Source organism: Sorex fumeus, unplaced genomic scaffold, assembly GCF_029834395.1.
Source record: "Sorex fumeus unplaced genomic scaffold, SorFum_2.1 ptg000129l, whole genome shotgun sequence".
NCBI lineage: Eukaryota > Metazoa > Chordata > Mammalia > Eulipotyphla > Soricidae > Sorex > Sorex fumeus.
The window spans coordinates 9,240,113-9,254,530 of record NW_026606186.1 but is presented as its reverse complement, the minus strand read 5'-3'; the positions used below and the strand labels follow the sequence as shown (position 1 = coordinate 9,254,530).

The window sequence follows — 14,418 nt, the reverse complement described above, 5'->3', positions numbered from 1 at the left end:
GAATATTAACCTGAAAGACAGTCTCCTCTAAAACATCCAATGCAGATTTTCCCAATTCAGGCACCGGGGTTTCGAAACACTTACTACTCCTTTAATTTCCTGGAAGCTTGAAAATCGGGGCTGGGGGTGGGGGTAGAGTATTGGCCCAAATTAGGTTTTTACCAAAAATAACCTATTATAAAGCAGGGCAAACATAATTATAGACTGGTCATAGGAGCCCCATCGCGATCAAATATTCCCCTATCTCTTCTGCAAGCCCCAGGAAACTAACCCAGGCCGATTAGAGTTACAGTGATTTTGAACCAGGAGTGATTTCTGAGTGCAGCCCTGAGCACTGCCTATTGTGGCCCTAAACCCCAAGAATGTCATTACAGTAAATGAGAATGTTTCTCTGCTATAAGGGACTCATGTTCTGTGGTATATGTTGCACATCTCACTCCATCAGTCTGCTCACTTTTAATCACTGTTTATGACAAACGCACCTGCTCAGACTGGCCGGAAATCCAGCCTTTCCCTGAGGCCTTCCCAGGACAGATCTAACCACAGGAGGTCAGAACAAATAACCCCCAGACATAGTGATGGCATTGCATTCTGTCCTGGACCCAACCTGGCTTCTGGCACAAACCTTTCCCTATTGGGTCTTCCCTCAGTTTGCAAAGTTCTATGCCAGCAGAGATTGTTTGAGAAGTTTGGGAGATCTCCTATTGGTTCCTTCCATCTTCCTTCTAGCAGCAAACACACTTCCAGAAAGGCCTGGCGAGTTTCTGCAGCTTAAGCATTTCAAGTTCTACCATTGACAATTTTGATTGACTTGGAAGAACATGTACAATCCATGACCAGACCAGAGTATACTGAAAAAATAATTTATTTGATTGTAAATCAGAAATTTGATTTTTTAATGTTGAAGAATAATTATGAACAATGTCTTGAATGTATTGATTTAGGATTTAAATTTAAATTATTTTTTTAAAAGCAAGATTCCATAAAAGTCCTTGATTCTTTGAGGATAGATCACTGCTTTGGCTCAGGCTATAACCTCTGTACTTGTAAATGGATCCTAGACAAGTTGAATTTTAGAGAAACAAGACTCCTAACTGATGGAGTTGGTCTCCTTGTTCTTTGAGGATAGAACACTGCTTTGGTTCAGGCTATAACCTCTGTACTTGTAAACGGACCCCAGACAAGTTGAATTTTAGAGAAACAAGACTCCTAACTGATGGAGTTGGTCTCCTTGTTCTTTCTTGACGCTTACTCTCAGGATCCACATGGACTGGGTTTTATTGGCCAAGTGATAAGGTTCCCATGGTCCTTTGATATTGTCATGACCAGGACTGATGCTTGCACACACTTGGTTGTGGGGCTTGCCTAGGGTGACACCATTGCTACTCACACACTTTGGTTGTCTTGTCTGAAGAATGCATACTTTGGTTGTGATGCCAAGGACTCTCAATGGCAATGCTACTAGGATCCCATTTGGCATGTGGGGTGATGCCTGGTACCCCCACCATTAAGTTCTCCTCAGTCCCTGGAGCTGGGAGATCTGGGGGGCAAGGAGTGAAGAGTAGGAGGCACAGGGAGAGCCCTGGCAGGGAAAACACAGATCTCGTGTTATCAAAAAGGTCCAGTGTTCTGAACACCAAGCCAGCACAATGGTGATTCTAATAAATCACTTGAGAATGAAAATAAATGACCTACGCAGGAACACAAGCAAAATATAAATATATGTGCACGGGTCAAAGTTGCCTCCCAACTGCCTCTGCAGTGAGTTGCTGAGCTTTAAATATCATAGAGGTTTCTAGAGCTTCTCTTAGAGAAGGGAACTGAACTCAAAGCTGTTCCATCAGAGGACTTGGGCCTCTGATACCTGCCTTTGTAATAAAATGAAATGAATGAACCGTTTCACAAAAGGCATCTGGTTATGACATGTCAGTAGTGCAGGTGGGGTGAGGGGAAATGAGAAGCTGTTTGATGAAAGGGCTTCTCTCGTCCATCCCTTGATGTCAGCCTTCCAAGTAAAATGAGGATAAGAGCAGCAGCTGGTAGGCCACCACAAAATCCAGTCCTGATGACCACCTGCCTGCATGTCATGCCAGGGAAACATCACTCTGGGCAAGCTTCTTCTGTTCACTGTCAGCATTTGTCTTCTCCAACACCCTCTGTTCAAAGACCCTAAGACAAAAGTTACAGAGTCTGTCTGACACATTGTAATTCAGGCCATTCAAGAAATCTTTCATTCAGATTTCCCCACTGCTCCCTAGGCATTCATGGGAGGTGGGGGGAGGCTGAAGACCACCCATGTGGCTTCCCATTGAAGGCACGGATGGCTTTAAATACCAACTCCAGGTCCCAGGCCCCTCCGAAGTGGCATTTCCCCACCGTTATGAGCCCTTCTCTTTCCACACGTCTTAGCTGTTTCAAGGCAAACTCTCCTTGACTCTCTGTTTCCACTTCACCCTGAGCACCCACTGCCCATCGGTGACTCCAAACATCCACCCCCATGTTGGGAACCTTAGTCCAATCTTTCATATATCCAAACAACATCCTGATGAGAAAAGGACCTGGATGCCATGAAGTCTGAAGCCACATTCTACAGAAACAGTCTGAGGATTGCCAAGGTGGCCTGTGTTCTCACAACCGTTCTCCTGCTGCCAAGCCACTCTGGGTTGCCTGAGACTCAGCAAAGACAGGAAGACAGTGAGACCCAAGAGACAAGTGCCCACAATTGTACTTTCTTGTGAAACACCTGCTGTAGCACCCACTTGCCCAGTGGCACATGTCGAGTATTTCTGGCTGTTAATTGGCCTTTGGTTCAGCTGATTGCATCTCCCCCCAAACCTAAAATCGAGTCAAAATCACTGGGAAATAATCTCTGACCCCCATAAATTCATTCTCCCATATTAGAAGGCTTGAGGTTAAAAGGAAGAAATAAGTTGCACTTGTCCCACTGGTATTTGATTAGTATCCCTTGGCATTAGAATTATGTGATTTTTTTTCTGATTAAGTAGCCAGAATAATACTCTCTCGAATTCAGAAGCCCAGGAGCACAATTCCAAGTCAGACATTATTCCTAACCAAACTATACTCTTTGGTCTGCCAAGAGACCTTGACTATCTTAATATCAGACGTCTCGCCTATGTGATAATCCCAGCAGTATTCTGGGGATAAGATCTTGGTGGGTTTGTGGAGAAGGAAATACTTGTTTAAGTGGCTCTCATCATGCCACTCGGCTTCTATGTCATTTTTCTTGTCCTGGAGGATCCCCTCGTAGCACGCCTGGGTGATGTTGAGGACCTGTAGGGGAGTTCCCCCAAAAATGGCCGCGTGGTAATAGAAATCACCCTGGCCAAAGGGGATGTAGGCAGCGGATTCCTTCCTCCTCTCATAGGTAAACTTAATCGGGTCGGCCTTGTACCACCAGGCCTGCAGCTGGGCCACTGACTGACCCAGAGTCTCCAGCCCGAAACTGTCCTGGAAGACCTGGTCCACATCCATGCAGAAGAGGAAGTCCACCTCGTGCTGGATGTGGGCGGCGATGTGCTCCCCAATGGTCTTCATGCGCATCATGCTGATGTCCTGCCAGCGCTTCTCAGGCTTGACCCTGAACACCTTGAAGGAGTGCAGGGGACTCAGCTCGATCATAGGCACGCGGGAGACATCGTCCACCATGATGTAGAAGATGACCCTGTGGCCCACCATGAAGTACTGGTTGGCAGACGTCAAGAACTCCTCCAAGTAATGCTCGATGTACCTGAGACAAAGCACAGAAGGTGGGTGGGATTAAAAATCTTTTCTTTGGAGTTTGACAGCAGAGGAGAGAGGGGGTACCCTCCACCCCCAGGTAGCCTTTTTACCCAGGGGGATCTCTGTGAGCTGTAATATTCCCTGCAGCTGTTCAACTCCTGAGGGAGCAGGGCTGAGCAGGAGGCTGAGTTGACTGAAATAAAGAGGCAATGGAGGGCTGGAGTGATAGTACAGTGGGTAGGGCATTTGCCTTGCATCCAGCCGACCCAGGTTCAATTCCCAGCATCCCATACAGTTCCCTGAGCACTGCCAGGAGTAATTCCTGAGTGCAAAGCCAGGAGTAACCTCTGTGCATCTCCAGGTGTGACCCAAAAATAATAATAATAATAATAATAAAAGAGGCAATGTACTGTCATCTGCTCACTTAACTTTCAGGGGTCGTATGTCTCAGTTGGCTCAAATGCCAGACAGGCCAAGAGAGTGGCATCCTTTGCCCCAAGTCTTATTGAGGAAAAGCTGGTGAACTGGCACCTGACAAAGGGTACGTCTAAGATGGACGGCCTCTTGATTGGATGTCTAAGGCTTAATCATGGTAATACAAAACACTGAGCATGCTGTCAGCTAACACGGCTGTCCTGTTAGATCATTAGCGTTTCTTTGTTATGGAGAGACATTACAATCTACTCACCTAATGATTTGTGGTCTGTTATAGACTCGTTAATTGGAACCAATGTGGTGGCCCCCAGACTTACTCATTTTATAATTGGGAGCATGGCTCCTTTAATTAGCACCTGGGTGCTAGTTCTTAGGTCTCTCAAAACCCCAGCCTTGACCGCCTGCTGCTATGGTTGATGTGACCTTCAGGGGGAATATTTGGCCTAATCACTGCCAAGGCAGTCTTATCTAAGTTCCTCTGGCACAGAAGGGACTGGAAGTTTCCCTTCCACTTGCCAAATGGCAAGTGTCAGCCTCTAACTGATCACCCCCAAATACTAACCCAGTCAGGTATCTCCCTTCTAAGACCTCACCAAATGCCAGAGAAAACCTCCTCTGGGCTTACCCCAGTGTAATGGTTATCTTCCTATCTTTTGAAAAAGATTAACTTATGTTTAGTGTTTTAAGAGTCACAGCAATGTTGAGTCAAAAGCCGGGTTTTTTCTTCTCCACCTTCACTTCTTTTTCATACATCCTACCCTCAGTCCCCAGCACAGTTCTGCATCGTCACCATCCAGCAATGAAGCAGTACATTTCTCACAATGAACATTCCCTGACATAGCTGGATCACCCTACAGCCACAACTGACAGTAGGAGTCACTTTCAGACAAGTGTATGGAGAGCATCTATCATCATGCATTGTCATACAGGTCACTTTTGCTGCCCTGTGACCCCCTCTGTGCTCTCCCTATTTACCTCTTCCCCAATCCCAGTCTCTCTTCCCCTTCCCAATGCCTGGCAACTGCTGATTTTTTCGCTATCCAAAATTCTGCCTTTTCCAGAAGCTCAGAGAGACGTGATCACACAGTACATAATCATGTCTTCACATTGGTTTCTTCCACTTGGTTATAAATAGCCAAGTTTCCTCGGGGTCTATGCAGGACTGAATGGCATGTTATTTATAAGTGCCAATAACATCCACTCTCTTAGCTATGACCCATTCACTTCCTGAAGAACACGGTGAATGCTTCCAAAGACTGGCCTCAGGAATAAAATCGCTGGAAACATCTGTCTGCAGATGTGTGTGAACGTCGTCAATTCCTTAGACTAGGAGGGCAGTTACTGGAGCTCCCCAGTTCCTGGTGGCTGGGCAGGGGAGGGTAGAGCAGCTGTAGTTCCTGTAAGAATCTGCCACACAGCCCTCCAAAAGGGCTGCACCCTGTGACATTCCCACCAGCAGGGAAGGAGCGTTCCCAGGACTCCCCCTTTGGGTTGGAATCTGCTATTGCTAGTGTTTGGGAATCGCTGTGCCAGGAGGCATTTCCTGGCACTTACACTATTCATTCCACTCATTCAAAAGGTATTCTGCTGATGTTTTCTGGAACCCACACCACACGATGCCTCCTGAAGAGGCATTGCTGAGAGAAGGGAGAGGAGACGTAGTCACATGGCATAAGCCGATGCATGCTGACCCCAGTCTCAAGCTCAGTAAATGTGGATGAACTTGATTTACTAGTCACATCGCTGGCTCACCCCTATACACCGAGCGTGATAGTTATTGGAGCTTTTTCTTAGTCTTGGTTTTAGGGTTACATCCAGTTGATGCTTGCAAGGGAGAGGGTGGAAAGCTACTCTTGCCTCTGTGCTTAGGGCTTAGGGGTGAAACCAGCAATGCCCAGGGGACTGTGCAGTGCTGAGAATCAAACTTTGGCCTCCTATATCAAAGCGTATATGCTCAGCGCATTGAATTATCATTCTAGCCCCGGTAATAAGCACTTTTTTTTTTTGCTTTTTTTGGGTCACACCCAGCGATGTGCAGGGGTTACTCCTGGCTCTGCACTCAGGCGCTACTTCTGGTGGTGCTCAGGGGACCATATGGGATGCTGGGAATCGAACCCAGGTCGGCCGCGTGCAAGGCAAACGCCCTACCCGTTGTGCTATCTCTCCAGCCCCAATAAGCACTTCTTTTTGATTTTTTGTTTCTACTTGTATTCCCTTTCTTTACTCCCAAAATTAAGTATGATTTTAATGTTGGCCTTGACAAAACAAGGATCTACCTTATTGATTCTTGAAATGGAGAGAACATATCAGAACAAAGTAAGGAGAGACTTTGATATGGTTGTTATGGCTGGTGGCCAGGAACTGGAAGTATCTGGAATCTTAAGAGAAAAATCTATTGTGGCCTGAAGCTTGGGGGGAGGGTCCTGGGAAGTGTTGAGAGGCTGGACACTGCTAAGAGATGGAGGCCCTACAGTTTGGCTCCACGCAGCATTATTTGAAAACAAACTGAGCATCACACTTCCTAAAAGTCAAAATACACTCTTGGGAGGATTGTTCAGCTGCCAAGCACAGCCCATCCCCTCTTGCCTGTGAGCTGAGAGCACAGAGCTCTGAAGAGGGTCAACCACACAGTAAGGCTTTGGGACAGTCTGTTCTTTTTAGAAACACCAGGATTGAATTAATCTATAATGTTGCTGGTTTGTCCCCTCTTGCACCAAAGGCTTAGGCGAGCCGAGCCCTCTGTTCCCAGCACCTAATAGTAAGAAAGTCAAAACTTCCAAGTCATCCTTTCCTGTGGAGAAAACAACTTAGGGCCCAAGAGTAGCATACAATGACTTTCTAGGAAGTCCATTAAGATCTTTCCAGAGCCAGGCTCTGCGATAGGCAGGGCTCAACCACAGATTCATCTGTTTCTTTGACTCTCTTTGTCCAAGGCAAAGGTCTCCCTGGGGCTTTCTGAAAAGTACAAAAGGAAGGGATTGGGGTAGATCAGAACATGGACTTACTTTTCTTGGGGAAATTTTTTATTTATTTATTTATTTATTTGCTTTTTGGGTCACACCCAGCAATGCTCAGAGGTTACTCCTGGCTTTGCACTCAGGAATTACTCCTGGTGGCACTTGGGGGACCATATGGGATGCCGAGGATCAAACCCGGGTTGGCCGCGTGCAAGGTCAATGCCATACCCGCTGTACTATCGCTCCAGCCTCCTGGGGAAATTTTTTAAATTAAAAATATTTAATTGGACCACCATGAGATACACAGTTACAAAGTTGTTCATGATTGGGTTTCTCCAAAAGAACCTGATGAGCAAACTGAATGTTTCCCCCCTTTGGTTTTTTGAGTCACACCCAGCGATGCTCAGGGGTTACCCCAGGCTTTGCACTCAGGAAGTACTCCTGACAGTGCTCAGGGGACCATATGGGAGGCCAGGGATTGAATTCGGGTTGGCTATGTGCAAAGCAAATGCCCTCTCTGCTGTATTATCACTCCAGTCCCTGCAAATTGAATTATTTTTAAACTACCATACCAGCTATCGACAATCAACGGGAGGGCCTTTACCTTTTTTACCTTACCAGCTATTACTTTTAAGTAAGCATGATTGAAGTCTGGGGAGAGAGGTTCTAGCCCAGGAAATGGAAACTGAAATAGGAACCCATTGGACCTCTGGAAGTGGGGGTCCAATCAGCCACATCTCAGGAAGCTGGGTCTTTCAGATGAGAGAAGGTGGAAGAGAATGGGGGGGGGGAGGAGAAATAGTATGAGGTAAGGCACTAGATAGTATGCAGTAACCCATGTTTGATCCCTGCTAGTCCCTGGATCCCTACCAAGAGATTCCCAAGTGTAGATCCAAGAGTAAGCCCTGAGCACAACTGTGTGTAGCCCAAAAACCAAACCGGAAGGGATGAGGCAGGAAGGAAAGGCCATGCCCATGTGGGCTATGCCTGGGGCTGGGTCACTTTGTACCCAGATCTTATCCAGAAAGTGAGAGTGACAAGGGAGTGGCCAAATCGCGGGTATATTTGGGAGTGAGGGGGAGAGGTAGGCGTTCAGAGAAAGTCAGGGGAAAAAAAGCAAATGGGGCCATGGGATCAAGGAAAGACCATGGGGCTACAGAGAATAGCCGGCATCTTTACCTGCAACCCAAGGCCCTTTACTTGGAGGTGGGAAGGCATCATTTTGTTCCCAGCCTTTTGGGGTATCTGCAGAGATGAAACGAAAATGACCCGTTTGAAGCATCTCCCCTCTTAGAATTTGGTGGTGAACCATCTCCACTAGTACCGGGGTCCCTTTCCAAACAAGGTGCCAGTCAAAGGAGAGCAGGAGAGAAGGCCAAGTTCCCTTTGATGACCAACGTCTACCTACTTTCCGATAGCAAACACCGTCAACCCTACGGTGACTTTCTGCCTGGTATAGTAGCTGTCCAGGATGGCTCTGTCGAAAGTGCCTTCCCACACGATGGGCGCCTTCCACTCGGTGACTGTCACCACTTCGGGGCGTTTCCTGGGGACAAGAAGAAACACCGTGAGTTGGCACTGCCTTGAGAAGGTAGAGTCAAGACTGGTCCCAAGAAAACAGGCATCAGCTGTGAATGTCCACCTTGGCCCTTGAACTCTGACCAGAGCTCAGCCCCACAGAGTCAACCAGCCTGGGGGACACAAACACGGTTCTGGGACCCAACTTCACAGTGTGTGAGTATTGGGGAGAGGGCGACAATTTCATGGACCAGGCTGTAGGTCTGGAACACCAACTGAGTCACTACAATTCAATTCAATTCCCACACTGCCGACGCTGAGCTCATATGCAGTCCCACAAGACTCCCCCAGGTCACTTGCTCCTCCCCTGCCCCCACGTCATCAGCTCCCTCTATATCTTTTTTCTTCAGATGCCATTGGCAAGGTGGGCGGGGGGCGGTGTCCTTTTGGTTATAGACCAACTGGTTCTGATCCTGAACTCCCATTACCCCCACCTTGGGTGGGATTGATTTGCTTGAGCGCTCACTGATCTCAAAGACACAATCTAGTCCCTAGAGCCACTGAGACGAGATGAGAAGGACAGTGTGTGGGGAAGGGACCCAGAGCATCCTGGACCCCTCAGCCTGTCATGTGACCTCCCTGACCCCAGAACTCCACCGTTTGGATTATGATGGAGGTTTCAGGACTTAGGTTGGTGGGTGAAATCATCAGCCATTGGCAACGAACCCAAGCTTTCACTGCCTCCTGCCCTTAGAGGTAGAGGATGAGGGTGAGTTCCACGCCCAGACTGTCCAGGTTGACTCCCTGGACAGCCAACTCTGATCATTGGGGTGAAGGGTCTAGAAGTCTAAAGTCTCACATTAAAAGACTCCGTTGAGGGGAATCTCCTAAAGGTTTTTGTTTTGTTTTGTTTGGGGGCCACACCCAACGATGCTCAGGGGTTACTCCTGGTAAGACTTCTGGATTCACTCAGGAATCATTTCTGGCCGTACTTAGGGGACCCCATGGGATGCCGAAGACGGACCCTGGATCAGTTGCATGCAAGGCCAGCGCCTTACCCACTGTACTGTCCATCCGACACCCTGGTAAGGGGTTTTAGAGCAGGGGGCCAGAAAGGGGGGACAAAGACCAGAGACAAGTTCTGCCCGCTCACTCCTGAGCAGGCGTCTCTCTCCTAATACGAGATGGCACAGTTGGGTATCCCAGCATCCCAGCATCCCTCCAGCTTAAGTCTTTGTCCCCGGGACTCGAGGTGTGCCCAGAAAATGCTGCTCTGTTTCCTTCAACTGGGAGAGAAGCTTCTCGGGTCTCTGCACTCACCAGGCCCTTCATGGCCGCTTTCTCCCTCTGTCCCTGCCACAGGGAAGAGGCCCAAGGCTCAGAAAGGATCTTCAGCTTGTCCCTGCACAGCAGGTGCTAAGGCGGGAGAAAGGGATCACTCCCCCAAGCCAAGAACTTTCTGTGCAAGCAGGACTGTGTTGAAGGTGTCATCCTTCAGAGGTGGGTGCTTCTGAACCTTCACTTGCTCAAGGAGGAAACTGGAGCTCAGAGCAGTTAAGTAACTGGCCCGAGGTCACACAGGCAGCAAGGGACACATGTGGGACTTAAATCCTACTGGTCCAACTGTGGGGCCTTGCCCTGCACCCCGTTCCCTCTCGCCTCCCCAGCACTAGAAGAAAAGCCACACTCAGCTTCCGGCCCTGCATCTCTGTCTTTTCCTAAGAGCAGAATGGGCAATGCAGAGCATTTTGTTTGGACTTGCTTTTTCTTTTTTTTCTTTTTGGGTCACAGCCGGTGATGCTCAGGGGTTACTCCTGGCTCATTCACTCAGGAATTACTCCTGGTGGTGCTCGGGGGACCATATGGGATGCTGGTTATCGAACCTGGGTCGGCCATGTTGGCTGCGTGCAAGGTAAACGCCCTACCCGCTGTGCTATCGCTCCGGCCCCTGGACTTGCTTTTAAAGTTCCCAGGTGAGGCTTTGCATCACTTAACTATTCCCACCCAGTTTTGTTGAATGGCCCCACTTCAAACCCGAGCACACCCAGGCTTCCAAAGTCTCCCCAAAGTTGCTGTGTGAAAAACTCCCCAGGTCTCACGCCCTCCACCACCCCAGTCCCTTCTCTGGTTCTTCGAGGGGTAAAAGCCCAGTCCTGGGCCAGCCCTGGCCTCAGCCTGGCATTAGAATTCCAGAGGTTTAAGGAAGAGAAAGAGGAGGAAAGGAAAGGAAGGTATACGTACTTAATATGTCACTGAACAGAAATGAAATACGGTACTTAGCACTAAGCACTAACCTCCTTCTCTTGTTCCAGTCCCACATACGGGAACGCTCTCCCCTCAGCCCTGTTTTATAAAGAAAGCAAGCAGAGGACAAGGAAGGGGACCTCGTGGTTCATCTGTTGGTTCTTTGTTCCCTTGGGGGGAGTGCTCAGGAGTGCTCCCGATAGTGCTCAGGAGGCCTGGGGACCCTCCTGGCAATACTCGGCCAACCAATCCCACGGTCCGAGGCTCAGAACAGTGATGTGGTTTTACCCTGACTCAGTGGTGCTAGGGGCCACCAGGGCCATGCCCAGGGGTACAGCTGGTGGTTTTTCCCTGTGATGCCCAGGGGACCATGAGCAGAGCCAGGGATCAGACTCAGGGCCTTGTGCAGGGAGAGGACGTGCCCCGGCCCCTGAGCCATTTCCCGGCCCTGGAAACTGCATCTTTAGCCATTTTACTTACAGGAAGGGCCCAACCCACTTCCCGAGCCCTTTCTCTACCCCAGCTCGGGCACTGAGCATGGAGATCAGAGAGCCAGACCTTCTGCCCCAGACATGGCTCAGGCCTGCACCCAGTGCTCAGGGCTGTGACCTCTGGGCCACCTCTAAAAGATGGAATTATGAAACCAGCGTCCAGCTTGGTAACTTGGCCAGGAAGAGTCCTTTAGGCAGGAACATGAAAGCAGAGATATTAAATATGCATGTCTCATTAAAAATTAAAATGTTCTATTTCCCAGCTGTTAATTATTCAAAGTCACCGGCCATCCCGTTGCGGGAGTGACCCTGGATGCCAAATCATAGCTTGAAACTGCAGGCGGTGGGAACAAGCGTGTGGGATGGGGCCACAGGAGGCCTGTGAGGACGGCTTCTGGATGAACCTCTCCTTGACCCTTGAGCTTCCCTCCCACCCATGGTAAAAAGACAGGGTGAGAGGTCAGGCCTCACTCTAAAGCATTCGCTTCTGCCAGGGTCAGCTGCCAGAGGGGGTCCAGGTCACCGAGACGGATCTCTAACAAAAGGAAGGAAAACTGGAAGAACCACCACCTCCCCATTCCCAGCAAGGCACCAGTTAGATTTTGGACCCCACCAATCAAAAGGGCATCCAGAACGCAGACCACACGCCTGGGCTATGGGCGGTAGCCATTTTCATTGTCCTCATTTGAGGGTTACTTGGGAGACCCAAGGGTAAGGCAGAGGCGGCACTGAAATTCCGTGAACAGAGCAGATGAAAAATAAAAACCGGGGCTGGAGTGATAGCATAGCGGGTAGGGCGTTTGCCTTATATGCGGCAGACCCAGGTTCAATCCCCAGCACCCCATATAGTTCCTCCAGTACCGCCAGGCGTGGTTTCTGAGTGCAGAGCCAGGAGTAACCCCTGAGCATCACTGGGTGTGACCCACAAAGAAAAAATGAAAAATGGAAATCACGGGCCAAGAACTGGGTCATAGACTCTGCGTGCAGGGACCTGGGTCTTTCCCCAGCGTCACATCATCCCCTGAGCATCACCAGGAGCGAGCCCAAGCTGCTGAGCATGGCCTTCTTAACAGAGAGGAATGTGATGGGATGCGCTCACTCCTGAATTTCTTCACACAGAGGCACACTGCATAGCCACAAGGGCAGGACAGACAGACAGACACAATCAGGGATGGTGCCTGGGCAGTGAAGGGAGAAAGCAAGGTGGGGGGAACTCTGCAGGAGGGTGAACAGAAGGTGAATGCATTGGACTTTGGGGTGCAGGCCAGGAAAGGATGAGTGGGACAGAGGACCCCCAAGGCTCCAGCTCGAGGTGGGAAACGAGGAGAAGGCGAGGGGGAGTGGGGCGCCATCCAGTCATACCATGTATGCAGGCAGGGACATCGCCAGGCATTAGACATAAGCTGGGGTTCAGAGGGAACCTGGGGCCAAGATGGAGAGGGGGGTTTCAGCGACAGACGAGGGCTGTAGGGACATTACAGGGGAGAAGGCACTTGTCTTGCCAGTGGCTGACGAGGATTCAATCCCTGACACCATGGAGCCCCCTGAGCACTAGCAGGAGTGATCCCTGAGCACACAGTCAGGAGTGATCTCAGAGCACGGAGCCAGGAGTAAGTTCTGAGTACCATCAGGTGTCCCCAGAGGTGAGGATACTAGCCTTTGGCCCAGAAACTCATGGGAAGAGCTGGGAGACCCCAGGAAAGGAGGAAGAGGTTATGGTGCCACCAAAGCTAGGAACCGACTAGGCGCACATAAGCCATCTCCGGCGCTGACAGGAGAGCAGGCGTCCACGGGGACAGATGTATTTGCTCATCCCAGGCTTCATCTACTCCCTCACTGATGAAGTCAGGTGCCAGGGAGGGTCTAGATTCAGTGCTGCTTTGAACCGATATTCTTTACATTTCAGTTCGACATCTGTTTGGAGAAGCTAAGCTGAGCTGTTTCCTGGGGGAGAGCGAGAGGAGGCAGCCGGTGGCCCGGACCTGTCTCCTCTCCACCTCCTTTCACTCAGCCCATCTCCAAGACCTGCTCATCCAGGAATCCCTGGCGGGGCGGGGGGGGGGGGGGGGGGGGGGGGCAGTGACCACCTCTGGATTCCCTAGCCTACTCCTTGGGGGTTGGGCGGGGGGGTGGCTTTACCCACCTGTACATGCTCATCTATGGGACTTGTCAAACCAACAGTGTGTTCCTATTTTTACATGTCCAGCAATGATGCAGGCCTCACAGTCACCAGCCAGGTGACATCTGACAGGCCCTAAACTCACCACCCCCCCCCCCCGCCATACACACACACGCACCCCATCATGCATCCCCTCTGCCTCCAGAATAAGAACACAGGCCACAGAGACAGCATAGGGCCTGAAACTCCTACCTTGCATGAGAGCAATTCAAATTCAACCCCCGGCACACATATGCTTTTTTTTGCTACACACAGTGGTAATCATGCACTACCCCTATAGTAGTCTTTGAGTGGCTGCTCCTAGCTTGGTGCTCAGGGAAATGAAGTACCAGGGATCGGACCCAGGGCTCCTGCATACAGAAACTATGATCGAGCCCTTTAAGTCATCTTGCCGGCCTTGTCCATGATATCTTGCTGTAATGGCCAGAATAGACTAAGAGAAATAAATACCCTGAGTCTCCAGGGCCCTTGATCCACCTACCCGCCACCAACCTCCTGCCCAATTGAGCTCACCACCGCCCCTCCCTTCTAGACCTTAGTCCTTCCCTCCTCCAGCCCTCCTCTGGCCTTGGGTGCCACCCCCAACAATCCCTAGACGTCGTGATAATCCCACAGAGATCCCTCCTTCTTCCTCCCCTCCTTACTGCACATCTGGTACGTCAGATTGCCTCCAGCCAGGTCAATCTTAACAAGAGTGCATCTCATATCAACTGCCCGGCAAGACCATGAACTTCCTAGTGTACCCCCAATGGACGGGTCACTCCTGTCTACTGTACCCAACTCACTGTCTACTGCAGAGCCTGGGACCCCCAATTCAGTGGTGAGAAATACTTCAAACGTCACAACTCAGTAC

The 14,418-nt window shown here is 49.9% G+C and overlaps 1 protein-coding gene across 2 annotated transcripts in view; it reads right to left on the bottom strand.

The window, feature by feature from the left end:
• Positions 1 to 847: 847 nt before the first annotated feature.
• GGTA1 (glycoprotein alpha-galactosyltransferase 1 (inactive)) overlaps positions 848 to 14,418 on the bottom strand; it is an 80,117-nt gene continuing 66,546 nt past the window's right edge. For both annotated transcript variants that reach the window (XM_056138608.1, XM_056138609.1), the window contains 2 exons: positions 8,542 to 8,679; positions 848 to 3,748 (listed from right to left, as the gene is read on the bottom strand). In XM_056138608.1, coding sequence (XP_055994583.1) covers positions 3,055 to 3,748; positions 8,542 to 8,679 — 832 coding nt within the window. In that variant the 3' untranslated portion in view covers positions 848 to 3,054. The remainder of the gene's footprint in view (positions 3,749 to 8,541; positions 8,680 to 14,418) is intronic.